Raw genomic sequence first — 19,530 nt, forward strand, 5'->3', positions numbered from 1 at the left:
ACAGATATTTTACTTTTTTTTTTTCCATACCAAGTCTTCAAAACCTGGGGTGTACTGGTACTTTGTAGCACACCTAGGGTCACGCCAGCCGCATTTCAAGTGCCCAGGAGCCCCGCGTGGCTGGCGGCCGGCATGTTGGGACAGCGCAGGAGTAGACCTTTCCTGAGTCAGGAAGGGACACTGTGCAGGGGTCAGCCTCAGAGGGGCTGTCCTGCCCCGTCTGACTCCAGCTGTGTCTTTGAAAGAGTGGACTTCCCTCTTCTGGAAAACCTTGGCGGTAAGCCTCTGTCTGCAGGCTGAGGGGGAAAAGCAGGGGCGCCTGTAAACCAGAATGCTCACGGTGGGGTTTTCTTCCAATAGTGAACTCGAGGGGAGCTTTTGCTTTGTTTTTGGCTCGGCTGTAGTCAGAACGTTTTTTCTAGTGTGTATAAGTTTACCACTAAAATTATATTATATACATATCTCAGTGAAAAGGAGAAAGGCTGAAGGGAGCATGCACCTCACCCCCGCTTCATTTTCGTGACACCCTTGAGTGCTTAGGTCTCTCAGCCTGGTTATTTTTACTCTCTCCAGCTTCACCGGGGTAAGAAATTCTACGACGAAGGTGCTCATAGCAACCAGCTCGCCCACGCCCCACATTCCCCCCCGTTAAGGTATCATGCTGACTGCTTTGACTTGCGATGAAAATATTGTGACTAGTCACTGAAAATATTGTGACAGGCCAGAGAATTTAGGGTTGCCATGGAAACCTTCCCCATTCATTGTCCTCAGTGAGGTGGGCTTAGCCGAAGGTGCCTCAGCAGGCCGGCCTGTTTCCCTTATGTCACTCCTCTGTGGCTCCCCAGTCAGTGGGCTGTGGGGCAGATCCAGGCATTTCGGGGGTGGGGGTGGTGCTGCCAGGTGGGGCACCTCAGTTCACCCTGTCCTGTCTTCAAGGCTGCCTGAGAGCCTGCAGTGTGAGTGTGAGTGTGTGTGTGTGTGTGTGTGTGGTGGGGGACACCAGGAGCACTGCAGAAGTGACAGGTGGCTGTCGGCCTCCAGAAGGTCACTTATGGACTGACAAGCGGGCAGGCCCGTTGTGGAAAGAACCAAGCCCAGCCTCCCCTCTCCTAAAACCGGCCTTAGGCTTCATAAAGCCGGAAATAGTGTTTGAACCCAGGTGACTGGGAAGAGCCTCCTTCTCCCCTGGACCACAGAGATGCAGCCTGAGAGACACGAGCCTTTGCTTTCTGTCCTCCTCTCATGACTCTCTTGTGGCTCTGGGGTCTGTGTGCGTGAGGGGCCGGGGCTATGGGACTCGGTCATGGCAGGGGGCTTAACCTTGCTGGGCCGTGCAGGGCGAGAACCGGACCAAGCAGTTTGCTGGAAAAAGAAGGAAGGAAAAAAGTAGCTGTGGGGAAAGTATGCTTAATTCTGCTCATTTTGACGATAACATAGGAGGGGGCATCTCCCCCAATCCAGCCTTTCTTTCCTCGGGGACCTCTCCCCCTCTGCTCTCTTTGGGCAGTTGAGAGGACGGTGCAGGGACCCATAGTCTGGTCCATTTCTCAGTACTCCGAAAGAGCTTGGGGTACCCAGGCAGGCTCTGCACTCAGCCGGCACAGCCCAGGCAGCTGGACAGCCCTCGGCTCTGCCTGGCCCTGCTGCTTCGAGGCAGAACCGGCTTGGTTGCTGGGTCTGAGGGTAAGTCCCTGCTCCTTCTCTCTCACTGCGCAGGGCCCCCGGACTCCGACAGCCCTCTCTACCTCCCCTACAAGACGCTGGTCTCCACGGTTGGAAGCATGGTGTTCAACGAGGGGGAGGCCCAGCGGCTCATCGAGATCCTGTCTGAGAAAGCTGGCGTCATTCAGGACACCTGGCATAAGGTGGCCCCCACCCTCCCTGCTCTCCCCTTAGAGCTGGCAAGTTGCAGTACTCGCCTGGTCCTGGGGCCCCAGCCTCCCCTGAATGATCCCATTGGGCTGGCCGCAAGCGGCTTGCCAAGCTGCACAGAGGTCATAAAATAGCCTCCGCTTGCCTCTCGGCAGAACCCTGCCACCCCTATTCAGACACAGGCTGCATGACTCACCCCGAGTTCACTTCGGCTTCTGCCCCAGCCCAGCTGCAGAGACAGGAAGGCCGTGACAGGCCAGGGCTGGGCTCTGTGTTACACGCGCCTGAGGGGGAACACGGGAGCTGTGGCTCAGCTGGCTTGTGGCCGGGGCTCGGGTGCAGGATAGAAGGTGTAGGGACACACTGCGTGGTGGGGGGGGCCCTGTGACGGTCTTGGAAGCACCTTCCTCTGCTGTCCCACTGCCACTGGGGGCCAGCTCAGAGGCTTGCACCTGCCCTGTGGTGGTGGTGGCGAGTGAGCTGCCCCCCGGAGGTGCTGCGTGGCACGTGTTTGTTCCTTATTCCAGAGTCGGAACTGTAGGTAATTGTGCTAGAGAATTTTGTGACACCCTAGTGGTTACTGATGTTGGGGGGTGTCCTGAGAGCCAGGCCAGTGACCCCTGCCCTGAGGCCAGTGGGGCTTACTCCCTTCCTGGCCCTCACTGAGGTGGACACATCGTGCAGTCACAGGGGAGCTCCTCCCTCAGTGGGCTTGGGGGAGGGAAGGGTGTCTCCTGGCGTGTGAGTGACTGGAGGTCAGGAGGACCACTCCTCCAAGGAGACAGGCCCGGACTCACCTCAGGCCACTATCCCCAGAGTAGACCTCCCCTCCCAAGGTCTCCACGCTTCAGCTAGCAGCCTGCAGGCTTCACACAGCAGCTAAGGGGTGGGCACCGGAAGCGATGACTCATTGCCCCGCGGTGGGGTAGGAAGAGGCCCTGGCCACCATTGGTCCCAGTTAATGGGAAACACCATGCCCCTAAAAACTAGCCCAGAGAACTGAAGCTTTTGGTCTAAAGAGCTCCTAAGTACAGTGGGCCTAGAGGCCTGGCAGCCCGGGTGGCTGAGGTCGGGGTGCCGTTCCCAGAAGTGAGTGGAGTCGGGATAGAACCGGCTCATCTAGAAGCCCCATCCTACTTGATCAGGGCCCTGCTGTCTCTTGTCGTGGGTCCCGGTCTGATTGCTGGGGCGGGGGGACGCAGCCCCTCTGTTAACACTGCTCTGTGGGCACTTGTAGGCCACTCAGAAGGGCGACCCCGTGGCAATTCTGAAGCGCCAGCTGGAAGAGAAGGAGAAGCTGCTGGCCACAGAGCAGGAGGACGCGGCTGTCGCCAAGAGCAAACTGAGGGAGCTCAACAAGGTACAGCAGCGTGCGCGCCCTGTCCGAGCACCCCCGGGCCGTGGCCAGTGCTGCCCTCGCATCGTGGGTCGGCCTTCCCGCCTTGGCGCCTGGCTCGGGCCTGCCGGCTTGCGACTACCCCCCGCACTGGGGCGTCTGCGGCCGGATCGCCTGTGGTGGCCCTTGGCTAGCTGTGGGGTGGCGGCCCCCCCATGACCACGTGTCTAAGAACGCATGGATGTTAAGTCGGGGCTTAGGCCCTCAGTTTGTGACGGGCCATCTTTTTAGGGTATGCACCCTGAAAGGAGATTGGGCCCAGTGGATCCAAGGTGGTTTTGTTGAAAATTGGAGCAAAAACTTGTGGGGAGGGGAGTGAAGGAGCTGCTCTCCTCCCCTTTTCTGCTGTCTGTGGAGCAGACCTGTGGGGAAGGGGCTGGCTCCTTAGCATCAGCTGACGGCTTGCCACCCAGGTAACACTTGTACTTCCTGAATGATAGTCATGGGTCCGTGCTGCTGCCGAGGGCTGGGGGCATCATTCACGATGTGTCAGGACACATGACACGAGGGGCCACTCCCCTCACCCCCGGCCACCCCTGTCAGAACTCACTGGGCTTTGTCCCATGCCTCTCTCTTGAGAGCCCTACGGGGCTGGTTACACCCAGTTCGAAAGCTGTCTTTTTCAGTAAAATTCTGTGGCTTGCTCTCACCCTCCCGCCGCTTACCTGCCTCTTCTGTCTGGGCGGCAGGCCCAGGGAGATGGCCTAGGACTGGTGATGTCCCACGCGGTCTGGCCTTCCTCAGGGCCCCTCCATCTGCTTGTTCGAGAATAGTTGGAAACAAGGCAGCCTGAGTTTCTGACCCCAGTTGGAGGGATGTGAAATTTGTGCAGTGGGGATGGCAAGAGCAGAAGATGAACCTCTGGGTGGTTACTCTTGGTTAATGCGCCACCCAGGAGAAGAAAAGAAAAAGGCAGGTCTCTGTGGCCTTCCTTAGAGCTCAGTAGGCTTCTCCCCGGTGGGCCCCATCGTCTCTGTCAAGACTCTCTGCATGCAGCCTTCATGTGAGCCCTTCTTGGCTCGTTGGTTAAATGCAGGGGGAGCCACTCGCCCTGCTGCCAGGAGCTGGCTGTGCAGCCTCCCCCACTTGGCTGGTGGTGCGCCATGGGCCAGAGCAGATGCGCCATGAAAGAGGGCCAGCTGGGCAGCACACCAGTGGTTAAGTCTGTGGTTTTGGGGGGCCTTCCTTCTGTATCCTCTCTCCGGACAAACTGAGAAATCCCTGTGAAATTTGTTGACCTCCCCCCGCAAATAAAGGTCAAGTGAGAACAGGAGCGAGTATTCCCACAGCTGCTCGGCCGTGTGGCTGTCTGGCTAGTTCCTTGTGCCTGCCCCCTTGAATTTAGGCTGAGCTGGAGGTGTGATGCATGAGTGGGTGCAGCCTCTGACAGTCACAGTGGCCTGTTTCTTCTCCATTCCTGGGGTCCCCAGCCACCGAGGGCAGGGCAGCGGGTGCAAGGCGGGAGTGTACCCCACAGGAGGCCCCTAGAGGCTGCCCCTCATGCTGGACACTTACTGCTCTCTCTCTCGGTGGTGGCTGCTTGACAAGATTTCCAAAACCACACTGGCAGCCCACCTGATACAGTAGCTCCCAGTCTACAAGCTGCAGGGCTCTGTGAGACACGTGGGGACACCCCCTTGGTGCTCATTACCCATCCTGCTCCGAGGCGTCCAGCCAGGCCCCCTTCCCCTGGCCACACCCTCCTCCCTGCAGCCCCAGGAGGCCCTTTTGGGCTCCTGATTGCTGACGTGGTCCCGTGAGGCCCTCTTTAAGCTCTGTCAGTTGCTCCTAATCCTCAGACCAGAGCCTGCACCCCTGAGCGCCTGCTCCATCCGCTCCCCCAACACATGGCCTTTCGTTGCCGCCCCTGGGCCTCTCCTCCTGCCCCTCCCTTAGTCTCAGAGGCCTTTCACTGCGTAGCTGGTTGGAAATTTTCTCCTTATCCTTGAAGACTCCTTTGGCCTCCCTCCCTTGGGAAGCCTTCCAGAGCCCTGTTTTCTTCTCCCAGATTCTGGAGGTCATCACCGCAAGCAGGTGTCATTGTATCTGTCCCCTGTGATCCTGGCCACCTTGCCTGGCTCGGCCTCGCAGGCTGCTTGTTAGTGAGTGGTCACCGAGGCCCAGGGCCAGCACACAGCTCAGAGGAAGCCTTCCCAGCCCTGGGTGACGTATCTCCCCCAGGGCTCCATGAGGTCAGCTGTAAAATGGGGATCGTGACCCCCATCTTACTGAGAGAAAGGAGTGAGTCACCCGCTTGTGTCAGAGTGGATGCACAGTGGTGGCCACCTCTCCCGTTTCAGTAGATAATCAATGAAGTGTCCCTTGGTGTGGACCTCATGCACCTGTGGGCTCGCCCCCTGGGCAGGGCCAGGAAGATGATTGTGTGAATGGTGAGGCCATGGGGTCCCAGATGGTCTCAGGGAAGGCCGGGCACCCATAGCAGCTCTGGCGCCCAGCGGCCACCCCATCTGCCTAGCTCCTACCCTAGCCTCTGATTTGCTCCCGTCCCAGCCCCGGGGGACACTCTGGCCCTTGGGGATGGGTCTCCCTGGCAGCCCTGGCCTGGAGAGCAAGAGGATTTCCCACTTCTCTGGTCTCCTGCCTGGGATAGGGATGGGACAGGGCTTGGAGTCTGTGAGATGCTTGGTCACCGTGGTTACCCAGGCTAGTTTGGCCCACACCAAGTAGTTGTCAGCCTGGCTGGAGGCCCACTGGACGGGGAGCACCCCCAGCCCCAAGGGCCTTTCTTCAGTTGTCACTCTGCTTCCCATGGCTTCCGGCCATTGCCATTCTTTCAGGAATGACATAGACTCCAACCAGCCCCTCTCCCTTGGACCAGCCCTTCCCACCCTGTGCTCTGCCTCCGCCTGAGGCTTTGGGTCCTCAGGCCCAGCATCCTGTGCTCATCATGGGCATCTGACACTGAGCAGAGCAGGTGCTCCCTAGGCTGGGTGGAAGGACCGAGCAGCTGCACTGGAGACCCAGGCCCTCCAGGAGTGGGGCCAACCCCCTAGTCATGGTGGGATGGGCATTGTCTCTTTCCCCACCCCAGCATCAAGGCTCACTGCCTCTTCGGTCCTGATACAAGCCCTCGAGTAGGCCGTTCCGGGGCCCGGATGTCTGGGACCCAGCCTAGTCAGGGTGCCATCACCCCAGCAGGGCTGAGCCAGTAGTCCAGGAGAGCACAAGACCATGTGGCGTGTTTACACAGCTTTCTGGGTCTGCTGCCTTCATGTGGCCAAAGCCTGACATCGAGCCTCCAACCGGTGAGGCCAGCAGGGTTTTCCGGGGACCCCTCGTCTCCTGCTGGTTCTCTGTGGTGGTCGGCTTGCTGTGTCTGGGAACTCAGGAGGGAGGCCAGCCCCAGGTGATGAGGTGATGTGTGGGCTGTGAGGATGTTGGTCCCGCCGGACAGGCTCCCGCCCTAGCTTGCCTAACCGCCTCTCTGCCCTCTGCGCTCTCCTAGGAGCTGGCCGCGGAGAAGGCTAAGGCAGCGGCCGGGGAGGCCAAGGTGAAGAAGCAGCTCGTGGCCCGGGAGCAGGAGATCACAGCCGTGCAGGCGCGCATGCAGGCCAGCTACCGGGAGCACGTGAAGGAGGTGCAGCAGCTGCAGGGCAAGGTGGGCTGCGGCTGGGGGGCCTGGTCAGTGGGCGCTGGAGGATGCCGGCGAGGGGGGCGGGGGGGAGCGGTCTTCAGAGGGCAGGAAATGAGGCTCCCTCGGGGCCACCGTAGGCTGTGGCTTGGTGTCAGAGCACTTAACAGCTTCATCAGAGGCAGCGAGCACGGAGCGGGCCTGCGGCTCGGGCTGAGTGCTTGCTGCCTGGAGGCTGTAAACAGGGAGGTGGAGGGGAGAGAGGAGACACGTGCTGGGGGTCCCCCCGCCTCGGACGCTGGCACTGGGCAGTTTTAAGGGGTCCTCCTCACCTCTGGTGTGGAGAAGGTAGTGCCCTCGGTGCATTTGTCTGTGGGCTGGGACCTCACTGGCCTGGCTGCAGAAGCCAGCTCTCTCTGATGCCCCTTCACTGACTTCCAGATCCGGACTCTTCAGGAGCAGCTGGAGAATGGCCCCAACACGCAGCTGGCCCGACTGCAGCAGGAGAACTCCATCCTGAGGGATGCCTTGAACCAGGCCACGAGCCAGGTGGAGAGCAAGTAAGCTCAGCACCCCCTTCAGACAGCACGAGGGCCCGTTCCTGGGGCTCCGGAGCTGGGGAGGGTTCCCCAAGCCTCCCTCAAGGCTGTGCAGGTGCACTCTAGGTTCTTACTGGATGTGGGGCTGGTGTGGCAGCCTTGCGTGGGCCCCCCACGTGAGCACATGGGGCTGGCGGTGCCCTTGCACACCCACCCCGTTGAGGTCTCTGGCCTGACTCTGCATCCCCCTGTCTGGTTCTGAGTGGCCGAGCCTTCCGGTGCATGGCCGGCATCCTCACACGTGGTCAAGGCCCCAGGGAGAGTTGGCGAGCCCCAGCCTGCCCGGGCCCAGTGTCCATGTGATCAGGGGCCTCTCGGGTCCTGGCCAGTGGCGGCATCTGGACTTCCCAGGGAGCAGATATTTCTTTCATGTCCGTCTTCACAACATCCTGATAGGAGGCTTTTCAAAACTTCTGATGCTGGCCCAGAGTATCAGGGGCTAGCAGAGTGTCCAGGATCAGAGTTTGGTGGGGATATGGGGACCCTCTGTAGGCCTGAGCCCCTGGATTCTCCACTGGAGATGGGGGCTCCTGTGCAGGAAGGGACATTTGCCTCTGCCGCACTGGTAGTAAGGAGTAAATACCTCCACAGCCTGCGGCCCGGCCGGCTTAGCGGGGCTCTTGCTCTCAGCCTTGCCTGTCAGGAGCTCAAGTTCCAGGGGTCCGGTGAGCCGGCTGACCCCCCAGGGCAGCAGTGACCTCACCGAATGAAGGGCAGTGTGGCTCAGACTTCTGATTTGAGCATTGCAGTCTCAACAGGCTGGCCCAGAAGAAGCCCCACTGTGTTTTCTTTTGAGTCACACTTTCTTGCCTTCTCTTGACCTGAAGTCTCCCAAAGGGACTTTCTGGGGTTCTGTGTCATCCCCAGAGCATCCCCAGTTGCCGAGAGGGGTGCTGGCAAAGACAGAGGGCACTGGTGTCCTCTGTCCTTTAGCTGCAAGTCAGGTGGGGACACTGTTGGCCCAGGAGCTGGACCGGGGAGGGGAGTCTGTGTCCGTGTGTCTGGTTTTGCCGGGAGCTGGGCGGGGGGCAGATTCTGATCTAAAGGCCTCCTTCCCCAGGCCGGTCCCTTCTGTCTGGAGGTCCCCTCTGGGTGTGTGTGTGTGTGTGCACATCTTTGTCTCTGGCCTGGCCTGTCAGCAGGCTGGGGGTTGGTTGGTGGGGGGGTGGCTGTGGTTTCCTTAGCAGCTACAAGCAGAAGGTGAATGTGGGGAGGGAGGGACGCTCTGGCATCCCCTGTCACGTAGAATCCACTGCAGCCTCCTGAGAAAGCTAGGAGCCTGTAGACCTGTCACTCTGAGGTGGCAGCCACTGACTCATTCGTGGAAGCTCTGCCCTGTGTGTGGCCGGTGGCCCCGGGCCCTGCCCAGAGCTCCAGAGCAGTCCCAAAGGGCCGCCCACCGAGCCTCCCACCTCCGGCCCCGGGTGCTGGAGTCCAGCCTTTCCTGCAAGCCCTCCCGTCTTGAATCTTGGCCTTCTAGAGCATGAGCCGACGGCCCTGCAGAGGGCTTTGGGACGGCCACCCTGGTGCAGCTGGGAAAAGCCAGATGCAGAGAGGTGGGAGCCACCTACCCCTCGACCAGCAGAGCACAGCTGCTCCTGGCCGGGCTTCTTGCCTCCACCTGGTCTGCTGCCACCTTGCAGGGTGGTGGGCAGTCTTGTCTGTCCCCTTTGTCTGGCCTGGTACTGGCCCTGGGCTGGACAGTCGGTCCTGCCTTGAAGAGGTGTCTTGTGTCCTAGTGAAGGAGGCCTCCTCACACTGGGGAAGGCAGGTCTGGAGCTGCCTTTCTTCTTCTTTTAATCAAGTCTCCTTCCTTCACTTCTGGACTTGTCACAGGTCCTGAGATCCAGCTTTTGCGCAGTGTTGAAGGGTCTGTTTGGTCAAGTGCCTCAGCCCCCCACTTCCGGTGGCCTGCGGGCCTAGCTTTGGTCTAGTCGGCGAGGGAAGTGGGGCGCGTGGGTTCCGGCTGGCTGCCCCCTCCCCGCCCTGCAGGGGTACCGTGGCCAGTCAGCCTGCATCTGGAGCTTGTTTGGTCCTAGATCAGGAGTGAGGAGAAGGGGTGTCTTGCCCCTTTTCTCTGAATTTTCAGCTGTTTCTGGGTGGGGTTGCCTTGGAATATTGTTGTGCACATTTTGCTCTTTGCTCTGTATGGTCCGCACACTGTGCCGGTTGGAGAACGTCTTCACCAACACACTTCAGAACTCAACACGACTCTAGAGTACAAGAGGCTTCGGTAATGGCTTCAGGACTTGGGCAACCACTCGTGAAAGAGCAGGTGCCGTGGAGGGAAGGCGCGCCGGCCGGCCCCCATCACCCAGGGGCAGCTCTTGGGGCCGGCGGGAGCGGACCTGAGGCTGCTTCTGCCCTGCAGTTGGGGGCTGGTGGCTGTCTTGCAGGCAGAACGCCGAGTTGGCCAAGCTCCGGCAGGAGCTCAGCAAGGTCAGCAAGGAGCTGGTGGAGAAGTCGGAGGCTGCACGGCAGGAGGAGCAGCAGCGAAAGGCTCTGGAGACCAAGACGGCCGCCTTCGAGAAGCAGGTCCTGCAGCTGCAGGTGAGTGAGGGAGCCGCCCCCTCGGCGCCCTGCGCACTCCGCCCACTCTGTGCCGGGTGGTGACAGACCAGAGCTTGCTCAGCCACTTTGGGTCATCGCTGGCAGCCAGGATTTTGGCAGCGGGCGGCCCATGCATGGCTCGGGCAGGAACGCTCAGCCTGGGTCTCGCTAGTAACAGGGAGAGCTAGGTTGCAAGGAATGGGTGCTTTCAGCGTGGTAAGCGTTGTCCTCAGTGCTCCGCGAGCGTTAACTCGGCTAATTCGCATCCTAACCCCATGAGGTAGGTGCTATTATCTGTAATCACCCGTAAGGAAATCTGAGGCACAGAGAGGTTAAGTAACTGGTCCCAAGGTCACGCGGAGGCGGGGTTTGAACCCTTGGGTCTAGCCCCAGTGCTGTTGGCCCCTACCTGTGGTACCGCCGTCTCTGGCTTCAGGGCTGGGCACGTACTCTTCCTTCTCAGCCTCTGGCTGTGGCCTGGAAGCTCTTGTCTTCCCAGGAGATTGGCTGTTCTCCCTCAGAGGGAAGAAGGTGGTCCTCGTCCCCAAAGTGCACTGGGCAACATCAGCCCAGGGGCTTTGCTGCTTGTTGGCCTGATGACTTCTGGATCCCCCAGCTGGCCAGTTTGGGGGCAGGATGACTGGGTGTGGGGAGCCTTGATGTCACGCCTGCTGTGCATTTAACTTTTCGGGATGAGGAGGAAATCCTGTGGGCCCTTCTTCAGCTCAGTCACAGAATTTGGGGCCACAGCACGTGGGACAGTGGGGCTGTCTTGTGGAAGGTACTAACACGACAGACGTGAGGACTGATGCTTGGGTGTGTACAAGGTACTAAAAGGGAACACGGTTTGGATGGTTTGGGTGGAACGGAGATGGATAATTTGGTGTGTGCTGATTTTCATGTAAGGGAGGTCTGCCCCTACCAGTGAGATCAGAACCCCCGGGGTGGGCCTGGCCGTGATTATGTTTTAAAGGTTTCTGGATAGTTCTGCTTCTGGGGCTGGAACCTCCACTCTGGCCCCTAGCTTGCCACCATTAATGTGTGCCATTTCTAAAGGACCAAGGCCTCAGCCTGGCTTTCACCAGTAAGCCCCAGATGCTGAGCGTCTCCTGTCCTCCGAGGCCTTGGGCTCGCATCCCCAGCCTGTGGCCACAGAGACTCCCATCTCCTCCCTGACACCAGAGATTCTGGGAGCGGCCGACCACAGGTGGTGAGGGAGGGCGGGGCGTGTGGCTGCCTTCTCTGTGGTCCTGGGGTTGTCCATGAGGCCCCTGGTATCTGCTGGGGATTTCAGAGCCTCAGTGTCCCCATCTGTAACACGGGCATGACCATGGTACCTGCGTCATGGGCCGGCTAGGGATTAACCATACCGATGCACACACAATGCCTAGAATAGGGCTTTTCCAGAAAATGAGCTCAACAGATGTGGACCTTGGAAGGGCCCACGTAGGAAATCTCCAAGTTAGACTGGAGGTTTAGGTTGCAGAAAGCCTTTCTGTGTCACACTGACGTCGAAATGGGGCCTTTTCTTGTTTGCAACCACTCTTCTTCACCTGGGGCCCCTCCCCGAGAATTTACTCTTCGGGTGCCAGGGTGGGGGGCCCTCCTGGCGTTCTCAGTGGGTGAGCCGACGTCGGAAATCCAGGCGCATTTTATAATGGTTGTTGGGGCGGGTTGGCAGGATGTGAAGAGCTCTCTGTCGTCCTTGGCCTCAGAGCCAGCTGAGGGTCCAGCCTCTGTCTGGCCTCCTCACGGCCCTCTTCCATCTGCCCGGTCCCCAGGCATCCCACAAGGAGAGTGAGGAGGCCCTGCAGAAGCGCCTGGACGAGGTCAGCCGGGAACTGTGCCGCTCCCAGACAAGCCATGCCAGCCTGCGGGCGGACGCCGAGAAGGCCCAGGAGCAGGAGCAGCGGATGGCCGGTAAGGGCGGCCCCTTTGTTCCAAGGCCCCTAGCGGCCCTGTAGACGTGGGCCAGATGTGGGTCCGCTCACCCCCAAAGTGAGCCAGCCTTGTTGGCGAGTGAGGCAGCGTGGGATCCCTGACTCTGCCCCTCAGGGAGTCACGAGGTGGTGGTAGCGCCCAGCCAGATGAAGGGTTTGGGGGGGCGGGGAGGGCAGAGCCGCCAGGACCGGGTGCCAGGGTGGAGCTTATGAGCGCTGGGTGCGAGGGGCAGAGCTTGCGGGCTGGGCTGGGGAGTTGAGGTGTGGAAGGTGCCTCCAGCTGGAGCCTCCCTTGCCACGGGGCCCAGCTTGGAGCTGTGGTTCTGGGTGAGCTGCAGCACCCTGAGGCCTTCGCCGACCTTCTCGACTGCCTCCTTTTGGACCTTTCCGGCTTTGCTGGCTCACTCAGCCCAAAAGGCCGGGTTCAGAAGGTGGGCCCGTGGTCTCCCTAGGCCTATAGGTGACCTTTGCCATCAGAAGAGCGTGGCGTAGTGGGGGATGCTGCGGGCCCCTGGAGAAATAGAGCAGAGGGGGCCAGTGATGGCTCATGAGTATGGGCTGAGCACTGCCATGGGCACCCAGGGCTTGGCCAGGAGTGAAGCAGAGGCAGCCGGGCCCCGTTCTAGCAGGACAGACAGACACAGGTAGATGGCCATGCATCGACCAGTCATGTAGCGCTGAGCTCTACAGACTTCGAATAGCCAACGTGACCTAAAGCAGGGTTGGTGTGCTATTTCTTTGAAGAGCCATGCATGGGGTCTGTCACAATTGCTCAGCTCTGCTGCCCTAATGCAAAAGCAGCCCCAGACAAGGTATAAACAGACAGACCTGGCTGTGTTCCAATAAAGCTTTATTTACAAAAGCAGAGAGTGGGCCAGGAGTAGCCCTTGGGGTAGTTTGCTGACCTCTGAATGGGCCAGGTGTGGCTTTAGATTGGATGATCAGGGAAGCCTGTCTGAGGCAGAGGGAATGTTCAAGTCAAATCTGGGTGACGGGAAGGGAGGGGCTGGTCTCATAAAGACCAGGAAGAGGCAGAATGGCCAGCGTAGGGCCCCTGAGAATGGGAATGAACTTGAACTTGGCCTGTGTAAGAAACAGATGCATAAGGTCGGCGTGACTGGAACAAGAAGGCAGTTGGTCAGTGTGGGGCCAGAGGCAGGGCCCAGGTCATCCCCCTCCCCGTGAGGTTTGGGTGCTGGGTGGTGTGGTGGGAGCACTCAGCACCCCGTCTGGGACGGAGATGGCATGAGCCCATTGTACTTCCGGATGCTTTGGCGCTGGGTGGAGAATGGACCAAAGGAGCAGGAGTGGCCCAGGGGACCAGGGCTGGAGCTTTTGCAGTCATTCTGTTCAAAGACAACAGGCTGGGCTCAGGCGGCCCCAGGGGTGCTGGTGAGCCAGGGAGGAATTTGGGAGGCGGTGGATGTGGAAGCCACAGGCCTCAGTGGCCTGTGAGAAGTGGGGGGCACGGGGAAGTGGAGCAGCCGGACTAGGAGACTGGGGGGGCTGGCGGGAGTGCTGGCTTCCAGGTGCCCGAGCAGAACTCGGCTGGTATGAGCCCGTCTCCCAGAGAACAGATGTTTAACAACTCTGGCTGGAATCCATTTTAGATTTCCAGCATTTTACCAGGAGTGGTCCGAGGGCATCATGTGTCCTAGAGAGCAAAGGCAGAGGTACTTTGTCCATCAGCTAGTAAGATGCCCCAATGGTCACAAATCTGTCTAGCAGCCTAGGCACACAGAGGGGGCAGGGGAGGGAACCCTGGGTGCTGTGTGCAGAGGAGAGGTGGTGGGGGTGTCCATCTTAGTGTTTCCCGCCCCTGTCCCCCTTGCTGTCCTTTCCCTCAGAGCTGCACAGCAAACTGCAGTCCTCCGAGGCGGAGGTGAAGAGCAAGTGCGAGGAGCTGACCGGTCTCCATGGGCAGCTCAAAGAGGCAAGGGCCGAGAACTTGCAGCTCACCGAGAGAATCCAGTCCATTGAGGCCCTGCTGGAGGCGGGCCAGGCCCGGGACACCCAGGCCGCCCAGGTCAGCCTGTGGAAGGGGAGGGAGAAGGCCATAGTCCATCCTGCCGAGTAGAGAGGGCTGACAGTGGATGGGGCCCTGTCCTGACTAGTTGGCATGGGGGGCCGGTCTCACGGTGACCACGGCGCTTTCTGTCTCTCGTTCCAGGCCAGCCAGGCGGAGCAGCAGGCCCGGTAAGTGGAAACGGAGGGCCACAGCCTCAGCCTGGGGCAGTCAGGCCTTTCGATGGGGCGCACAGACCCCTGGGGAAGAGCCGCCACAGGGGCCCTTGCCTTTCTCCGCTCCCTCCAGTGGCCCTGAGGACAGGGAACAGACCTGGGCAAGAAAGAGGGTCATCCTTGCAAAGAGCTCCTTGCCTCCTCTGGAGGAGCGAGACTCATCTGTGTGTGAGTGGCAGGTGCCTCAGCCGGGGGGGTCCTAGACCTTCTGCTTCCTTCCGTCTGTCCGTCCATCCGTGTCTTGGATGAAGGACTAGCTGGTCAGAGGGTCTCCAAGGCGAGGGTTATACACCCAGATGGAGAACCCGGGTTGGGGGAGAGGGGTCACTTGGCTTTCTGCCCAGATTTGCAATGTCGGTGCAGTTGGGAGCTAAGTCACAGGATTGTGCACAAGGTAACTTCACTGCTGACAGACCTTGTTTTCTCTCGGCATTGGTGAGTGACCCAACACCGGGCTGTGCTTGGGGGACTGTTTGTTTGCTGTTGCTAAGGCTGGAGCCAACACCTGGGGGGAATGGCTTGAGTTGGGGGGCTCTGAGTCCCTGGCCATCACCTCTGGAACATGCATCCCTGGGCAGATGGCCACAGGCTTGGGAGCTGGGTCCTGGCTGCCATGGCCAGGGCTCCACAGGGTAGCCATCGGCGGAGAGGCATGAAGGGTGGCCCAGACTGTCAGCTGACAAGGTTTCCTGGGCGGCTGCCAGTGAGTCACCTCCCCTGTGCCTCCTCAGGCCCTGGCCCCTGGTTCTTTCTTAGCTTCAGGCTCCATGTTTGGGGGCTGAGGAAGGAAGCCAGAGAGCCCAAAATGCCTTGTGGAAGACCCAGAACCAAGCTCTCCATGTCCCTTTCCCAGTGTGCTGCTTCGCAGAAAGCTCAGGTGGACTTCGTTCCTCGTGGTATTTGTTGGAGCAGAGAGGTTGTGTTTGATTAGGGTTTTTTGGGTTTTTGGGGTTTTTTTTTGCTTTTGTATTTTAAGATCAGATTCTTGGACCACACGGGGAGCACACAGCAAATGTGTAGGGTACTTAAGTCACATTGCAAATATGGTTAATCCTAATTTTTTGCAGCGTGCAGATGTGTTTAGCAGAAATTGGTTTTTTAAGTGTTGTGAATTTGTCAGAAAATTGTGTCTAGGTCAGGCCATCCCGTTCTGGGTGGAGATGAGTGATCCCACCCAGGTGTTCTGGAACTCGGGCAGTGGCCACCCGGGGGGTGATCGTCGGCGTGTCCTTGCCACCTGCCAGCTGCCTCCTCCTCCTCGGGGTCTTGTTCTTTTGGGTTTGCTCGTGGGGTGGTTTGCTGCAGACGCTTACTTGATGCAGGGGGCTTGAGGGAAAAGCTGTGAGGGCTCCCAGCACAGCTTTAAGGGTGGGGTCAGAGGTTCCTTGGGCCTGGAACCAAGACCCAAGGAGTCAACTGACTTGAAGGCCTTCCCGAAAGCCGGTTTAGAGTAACGAGGCGAGGCAGTGCCATGCTGGGAGGCCACTCCCAGGCAGGGTGCTCAGCCTGCACTTAGATTGCTCAGCCCTAAGATGCGTTAGAATGGTGGTTTTCAAAGCGTTTTTGACCGTGGCCCATGAGAACAAATACAGGTCAATATGTCCTCATCGGGCTGGCAGCGGCCCCCTGAGGCTGGCAGCAGCCCCTTCCAGTGGGCACATCCTTGGGTGGGGGCTTCCTTCCCGATTTCAAGTCCAAGTTAATCACTTCTAGACTTTAGATTTCACGTGTTCCTCGGACCTTCCCTGTCCTAAAACTTAATGCAGAACCTGACATACAAAAGTGCCTGTTTGAAGCCTGTTCCTCGGAATGGCTAGGCCAGCTCTAGCAGCATCAACCTCTCTCTCTGGATGATGAGGGTGCTCGAAGCCCACTGGGCTCTTGAGTGTGGAGAGAAGCATGAAAAGATGGGACTGACATCTCACCTGTGCCATGGCGTCTGGGGGTCATCTGGGGCTGATTCCCTGGAGCCTGGGCAGAGACCTGAGGGAGGAGCCTTTGGGTCTCAGCAGAGTTAGGTTTTGGACGAAGGATGGTTCTGCTGTACTTGGTGGAGAACAGTGGCGTCCGGAGTTTTGCTTGGGGGCTGGGGGGGGGAGGGGACAGCGCCCCATGAGTCTCCAGCTCAGTAGTCCTGTGAGAAGGCCCCGCCCATGTCCCTGGAGGGCCAGCTGACATGTTCTGTGGGGACAGAGCAGGACCACGTCGAGCAGGAGCTGCGTACCAGGGGACAGGGCTCAGTTCACTAGAAGAGAAAGCTGGCTGGGTATATCCCTTCCCTGGCCACTGCGGCTGCTCTGACCTCTGCCATCCCAGCAGCCTGTGTCACCAGGCAGAACTCTGGTGGCCTTTTGGGGCTGCACACAGCCAGGCCCCCGGGCCGTTGGGATGAGTGGGGAGGATGGGGCGGGGGTGGTTCCTTGGGCTCCGCTGAAAGCTTGTGCCCTGTGAGGTGGTTGGGGGCAGCAGGAGGGGACTGACCCCAGCCAAGTGGCTCTGGGTGGGTGTCCAAGCAGCAGAAGGGGCCCTGCAGAGACAGGGCCTGGGGACACTGTGGGCACTGGGAGCCCAGCGGTGCCGTCCCTCTCTCCCTTCAGCCTCAAGGAGCTGGAGTCCCAGGTGCGGTGCCTGGAGGAGGAGGCCACTGAGCTCAAGGAGGCCGTCGAGCAGCAGAAAGGGAAGAACAACGTGAGTGCTGAGGGGCGTGGGTGTGAGGCTGGGCTTGCGTGAACCGCAGCCCTTATCCCTCAGGAAGGGGGTCGGCCACCTCTTCACGTTCCATCGTGCTACTCGTGGCTGGAAGCCTGCCGACTTCCGGGGGCTTGGCGAGGCCTCCTTTCCCCTTGGGTCCATCACATTCTCAGGGCTGCCGCCCACTGGGTGGGCTTGGGTCCTATGCCCAAGCTTGGAGCCCCCTCCCCCGCCCCACCTCCCAGCCCTTGATGGGGTTGGGATGTCCTGCTTGGTCTGGTCTGGGGCACGTGGTCGCCTTGGAGTGGGGAGGCTGGTGTCGGGAGAAGGGGATAGAAAAGCCCCTTTCCTCTGCAGGGGTGCAGAGGGGTCTTAGCTGCATCCTCCCCGCCGGGCTGCCCCTCACTGCTCCTCACACAGCCCAGGCTCGCTGGCTGCCCCATCTGCTCTTCCCCGGGGAGCCCCCGCCTGCACCTCCCTGGGCCTGGCATGGCCAGAGCCACTCAGCGGTGGCAAGAGCCTCTGTCTGAGGAGCCAGGCTGACCCTCTCTTCTGTCTCCTTCAGACTAGAACCTCCCTGAAAGGACGCGCACCTCCTCACGCCCTCATACCACAGCCACTCCATAGCGGGCTGCCCCGGGGAGGCCCGCAACATGGGCCAAGACAAAGGGCATTTTGTCCCTTCGCAGCTCCCTGTGGGCTCCCAAGTGGGGGTCAGGGACGGTCTTCCCGCCCTGCTGAGCCTGGCGGAGGCAGCTTGTGGGGGATGTGTTGGTGGCTGCCCCCACCTGGCCACTGACCTTTCCCACATCTCCCCCTCAGGACCTCCGAGAGAAGAACTGGAAGGCCATGGAGGCCCTGGCCTCGGCCGAGAGAGCCTGCGAGGAGAAGCTACGCTCCTTGACCCGGGCCAAGGTCAGAGTCCTGCGCGCTCAGCCTCACCTGCTGGCTTAGCAAACCACATAAAACACACAAACTGTGTGCAGAGCAGCCTTGGCCGTGGAGCCTCAGAAACCCATGCCAGGGGCCCTGGGGCCGGCAGACAGTGTGCCCTGTGCCCCTGCACCTTCCTCCTTGCCCTCCTCCTCCCCCTTCCTTTGCTTCGTTTCTCCTTGAGGTGAAGGGGGAAACGTACTCTTGGTGCTTTCTCTCAGCTGGGCCCTTTGCCGGCAGGGCACAGAGACAGGCGATGGGGGCTGTGAGCCCACCTGGCTGACTGCCTTTGAGTGAGTCCAAGGTTGGGCTGTCCTGTGGACTTGCTTCGTGTTGTTTTCCCCCCCCGCCACTTCCTCGGGGCCTCTGAAGTCATGGCCCCGAGGGTTCTGTGACCAGGCTTTACAGTAAACCACGGAGGGAAGGCTGTCTTTAGCAGCAAGCACTTGGTCCCTGGAGCCCGATGGGTCCCGAGCTCTGCGCCACCCAGGTGGGGGGATTGTGGGTGTCTCTGTGTCCAGGGCCCCCACGTTGCCTCTCGAGCGGGCCGAGAGCCAGCGCTGAGCTCTGGTGGGGGCAGCGGGGTGGGAGAAGGTGGCCCGCACCAGTGGCCAGTGAGGGCCTTGCCCACCCCCTCTCTCGGCCTGTGTGCGTCCTTGATGAGAGGCCCCAGGCACAGCCCTCCCCTCCCAGCCTCGCTCATGCAGAAGGCACATCTGTCCTGTTATCAGGAGCTTTGCAGGGACTTTCATGAGCTTCCCAGGAAGCCTGAAGGTTGTATCAACCGAGGCCCCAAGTCGAGGCGGGAGATGGAGAGCTGGCCTCGGGTCCCTCTGGGGCAGTTGTCCGGAGACTCCCCAGAGGTGACCAGGGAGCCTGTTGGCCTTTTGTGACAAAGGCGGGAGCTGTGACGGGAGGCGGCGCCTGGCTTGCTCCCAGCCATGCCGCCGGCCTCCAGGGCCTCTGGCCCTGGCCTTGGACTCACATGACCCCGGGGCCTGATGGGGGTCCTGAGGTCAGGGACCCACAGAAGGCCACTGGCATTGTCTGCATCTCTGGGTCCGCTTCTGAGACTCGCGTCCAGATCCCATGGGTGCTCTGGTCAGGCCGGGCGTCTGTTGGTCATGCACATTCCAGAACGCCGCTCGAAGGCCCTAATCCAGTCGGAGTTCTGGTGCCCCCTCAGGTCTCCAGCTGAGCCATGATCTTGGCTCAATCTGCTGGTGACGGGTGGTTAGATAAGACTTTCCTTTAGCCGGAAACCTCCCCAGGGTCTGGGGAAGGGGGGGTGGTGTTACGTGTCCCCAGGGACACGTGTGCTGTGCAGGGCTTCGCTTTATAGCTCCTTCCGCCCTCCTTCCGTCCCTTGCTTGCACCTTGTGCAGGAGCCTTAAGGAGGATGGGTGGGGTCTGGCCTGGCACAGCCAGCCAGGGTGAGTCAGACTTCGGAGGAGATGTGACCCCCACGGAGCTCTTAGCCCTTCTGGGTGGGTTCCTGCCTTCGCAGATTGCAGCTACTGATCCTTGCCCCTCTGGGGCTGCTGGGCGCGGCCCCTCCTGGCCGGCGGTAGCCCCTAAGTGGTGGCCGTTGGGACATGCGCCTCTCCTCTGTCTCCTCCCCAGCCCCCACAGCAGCTTGGTCGTCCACGCACACGCACGCGCGCACACACAAGCTCGTGTGGAGAGCTCTAAAATTGAGAACCGATTGTGGGTGGG

At 60.2% G+C, this 19,530-nt stretch overlaps 1 protein-coding gene and 1 long non-coding RNA gene across 7 annotated transcripts in view; one reads left to right on the forward strand and one right to left on the reverse strand.

Moving 5' to 3' along the window:
• The window catches only part of RRBP1 (ribosome binding protein 1), a 63,201-nt gene that overhangs the window by 35,325 nt on the left and 8,346 nt on the right, over positions 1 to 19,530 (forward strand). For all 6 annotated transcript variants that reach the window (XM_078056894.1, XM_078056892.1, XM_078056889.1 and 3 more), the window contains exons 3-12: positions 1,717 to 1,865; positions 3,110 to 3,232; positions 6,735 to 6,887; positions 7,302 to 7,420; positions 9,856 to 10,009; positions 11,791 to 11,929; positions 13,797 to 13,975; positions 14,120 to 14,145; positions 16,788 to 16,878; positions 17,704 to 17,796. In XM_078056894.1, coding sequence (XP_077913020.1) covers positions 1,717 to 1,865; positions 3,110 to 3,232; positions 6,735 to 6,887; positions 7,302 to 7,420; positions 9,856 to 10,009; positions 11,791 to 11,929; positions 13,797 to 13,975; positions 14,120 to 14,145; positions 16,788 to 16,878; positions 17,704 to 17,796 — 1,226 coding nt within the window. The remainder of the gene's footprint in view (positions 1 to 1,716; positions 1,866 to 3,109; positions 3,233 to 6,734; positions 6,888 to 7,301; positions 7,421 to 9,855; positions 10,010 to 11,790; positions 11,930 to 13,796; positions 13,976 to 14,119; positions 14,146 to 16,787; positions 16,879 to 17,703; positions 17,797 to 19,530) is intronic.
• Positions 47 to 3,952, reverse strand: LOC118553476 (uncharacterized). The gene is made up of 3 exons (XR_004926052.2): positions 3,934 to 3,952; positions 2,069 to 2,156; positions 47 to 296 (listed from the first exon to the last, which is right to left on the reverse strand). It is a non-coding gene; the product is annotated as an uncharacterized LOC118553476 (long non-coding RNA).

Source organism: Halichoerus grypus, chromosome 10 (genome assembly GCF_964656455.1).
Source record: "Halichoerus grypus chromosome 10, mHalGry1.hap1.1, whole genome shotgun sequence".
Taxonomy (NCBI): Eukaryota; Metazoa; Chordata; class Mammalia; order Carnivora; family Phocidae; genus Halichoerus; species Halichoerus grypus.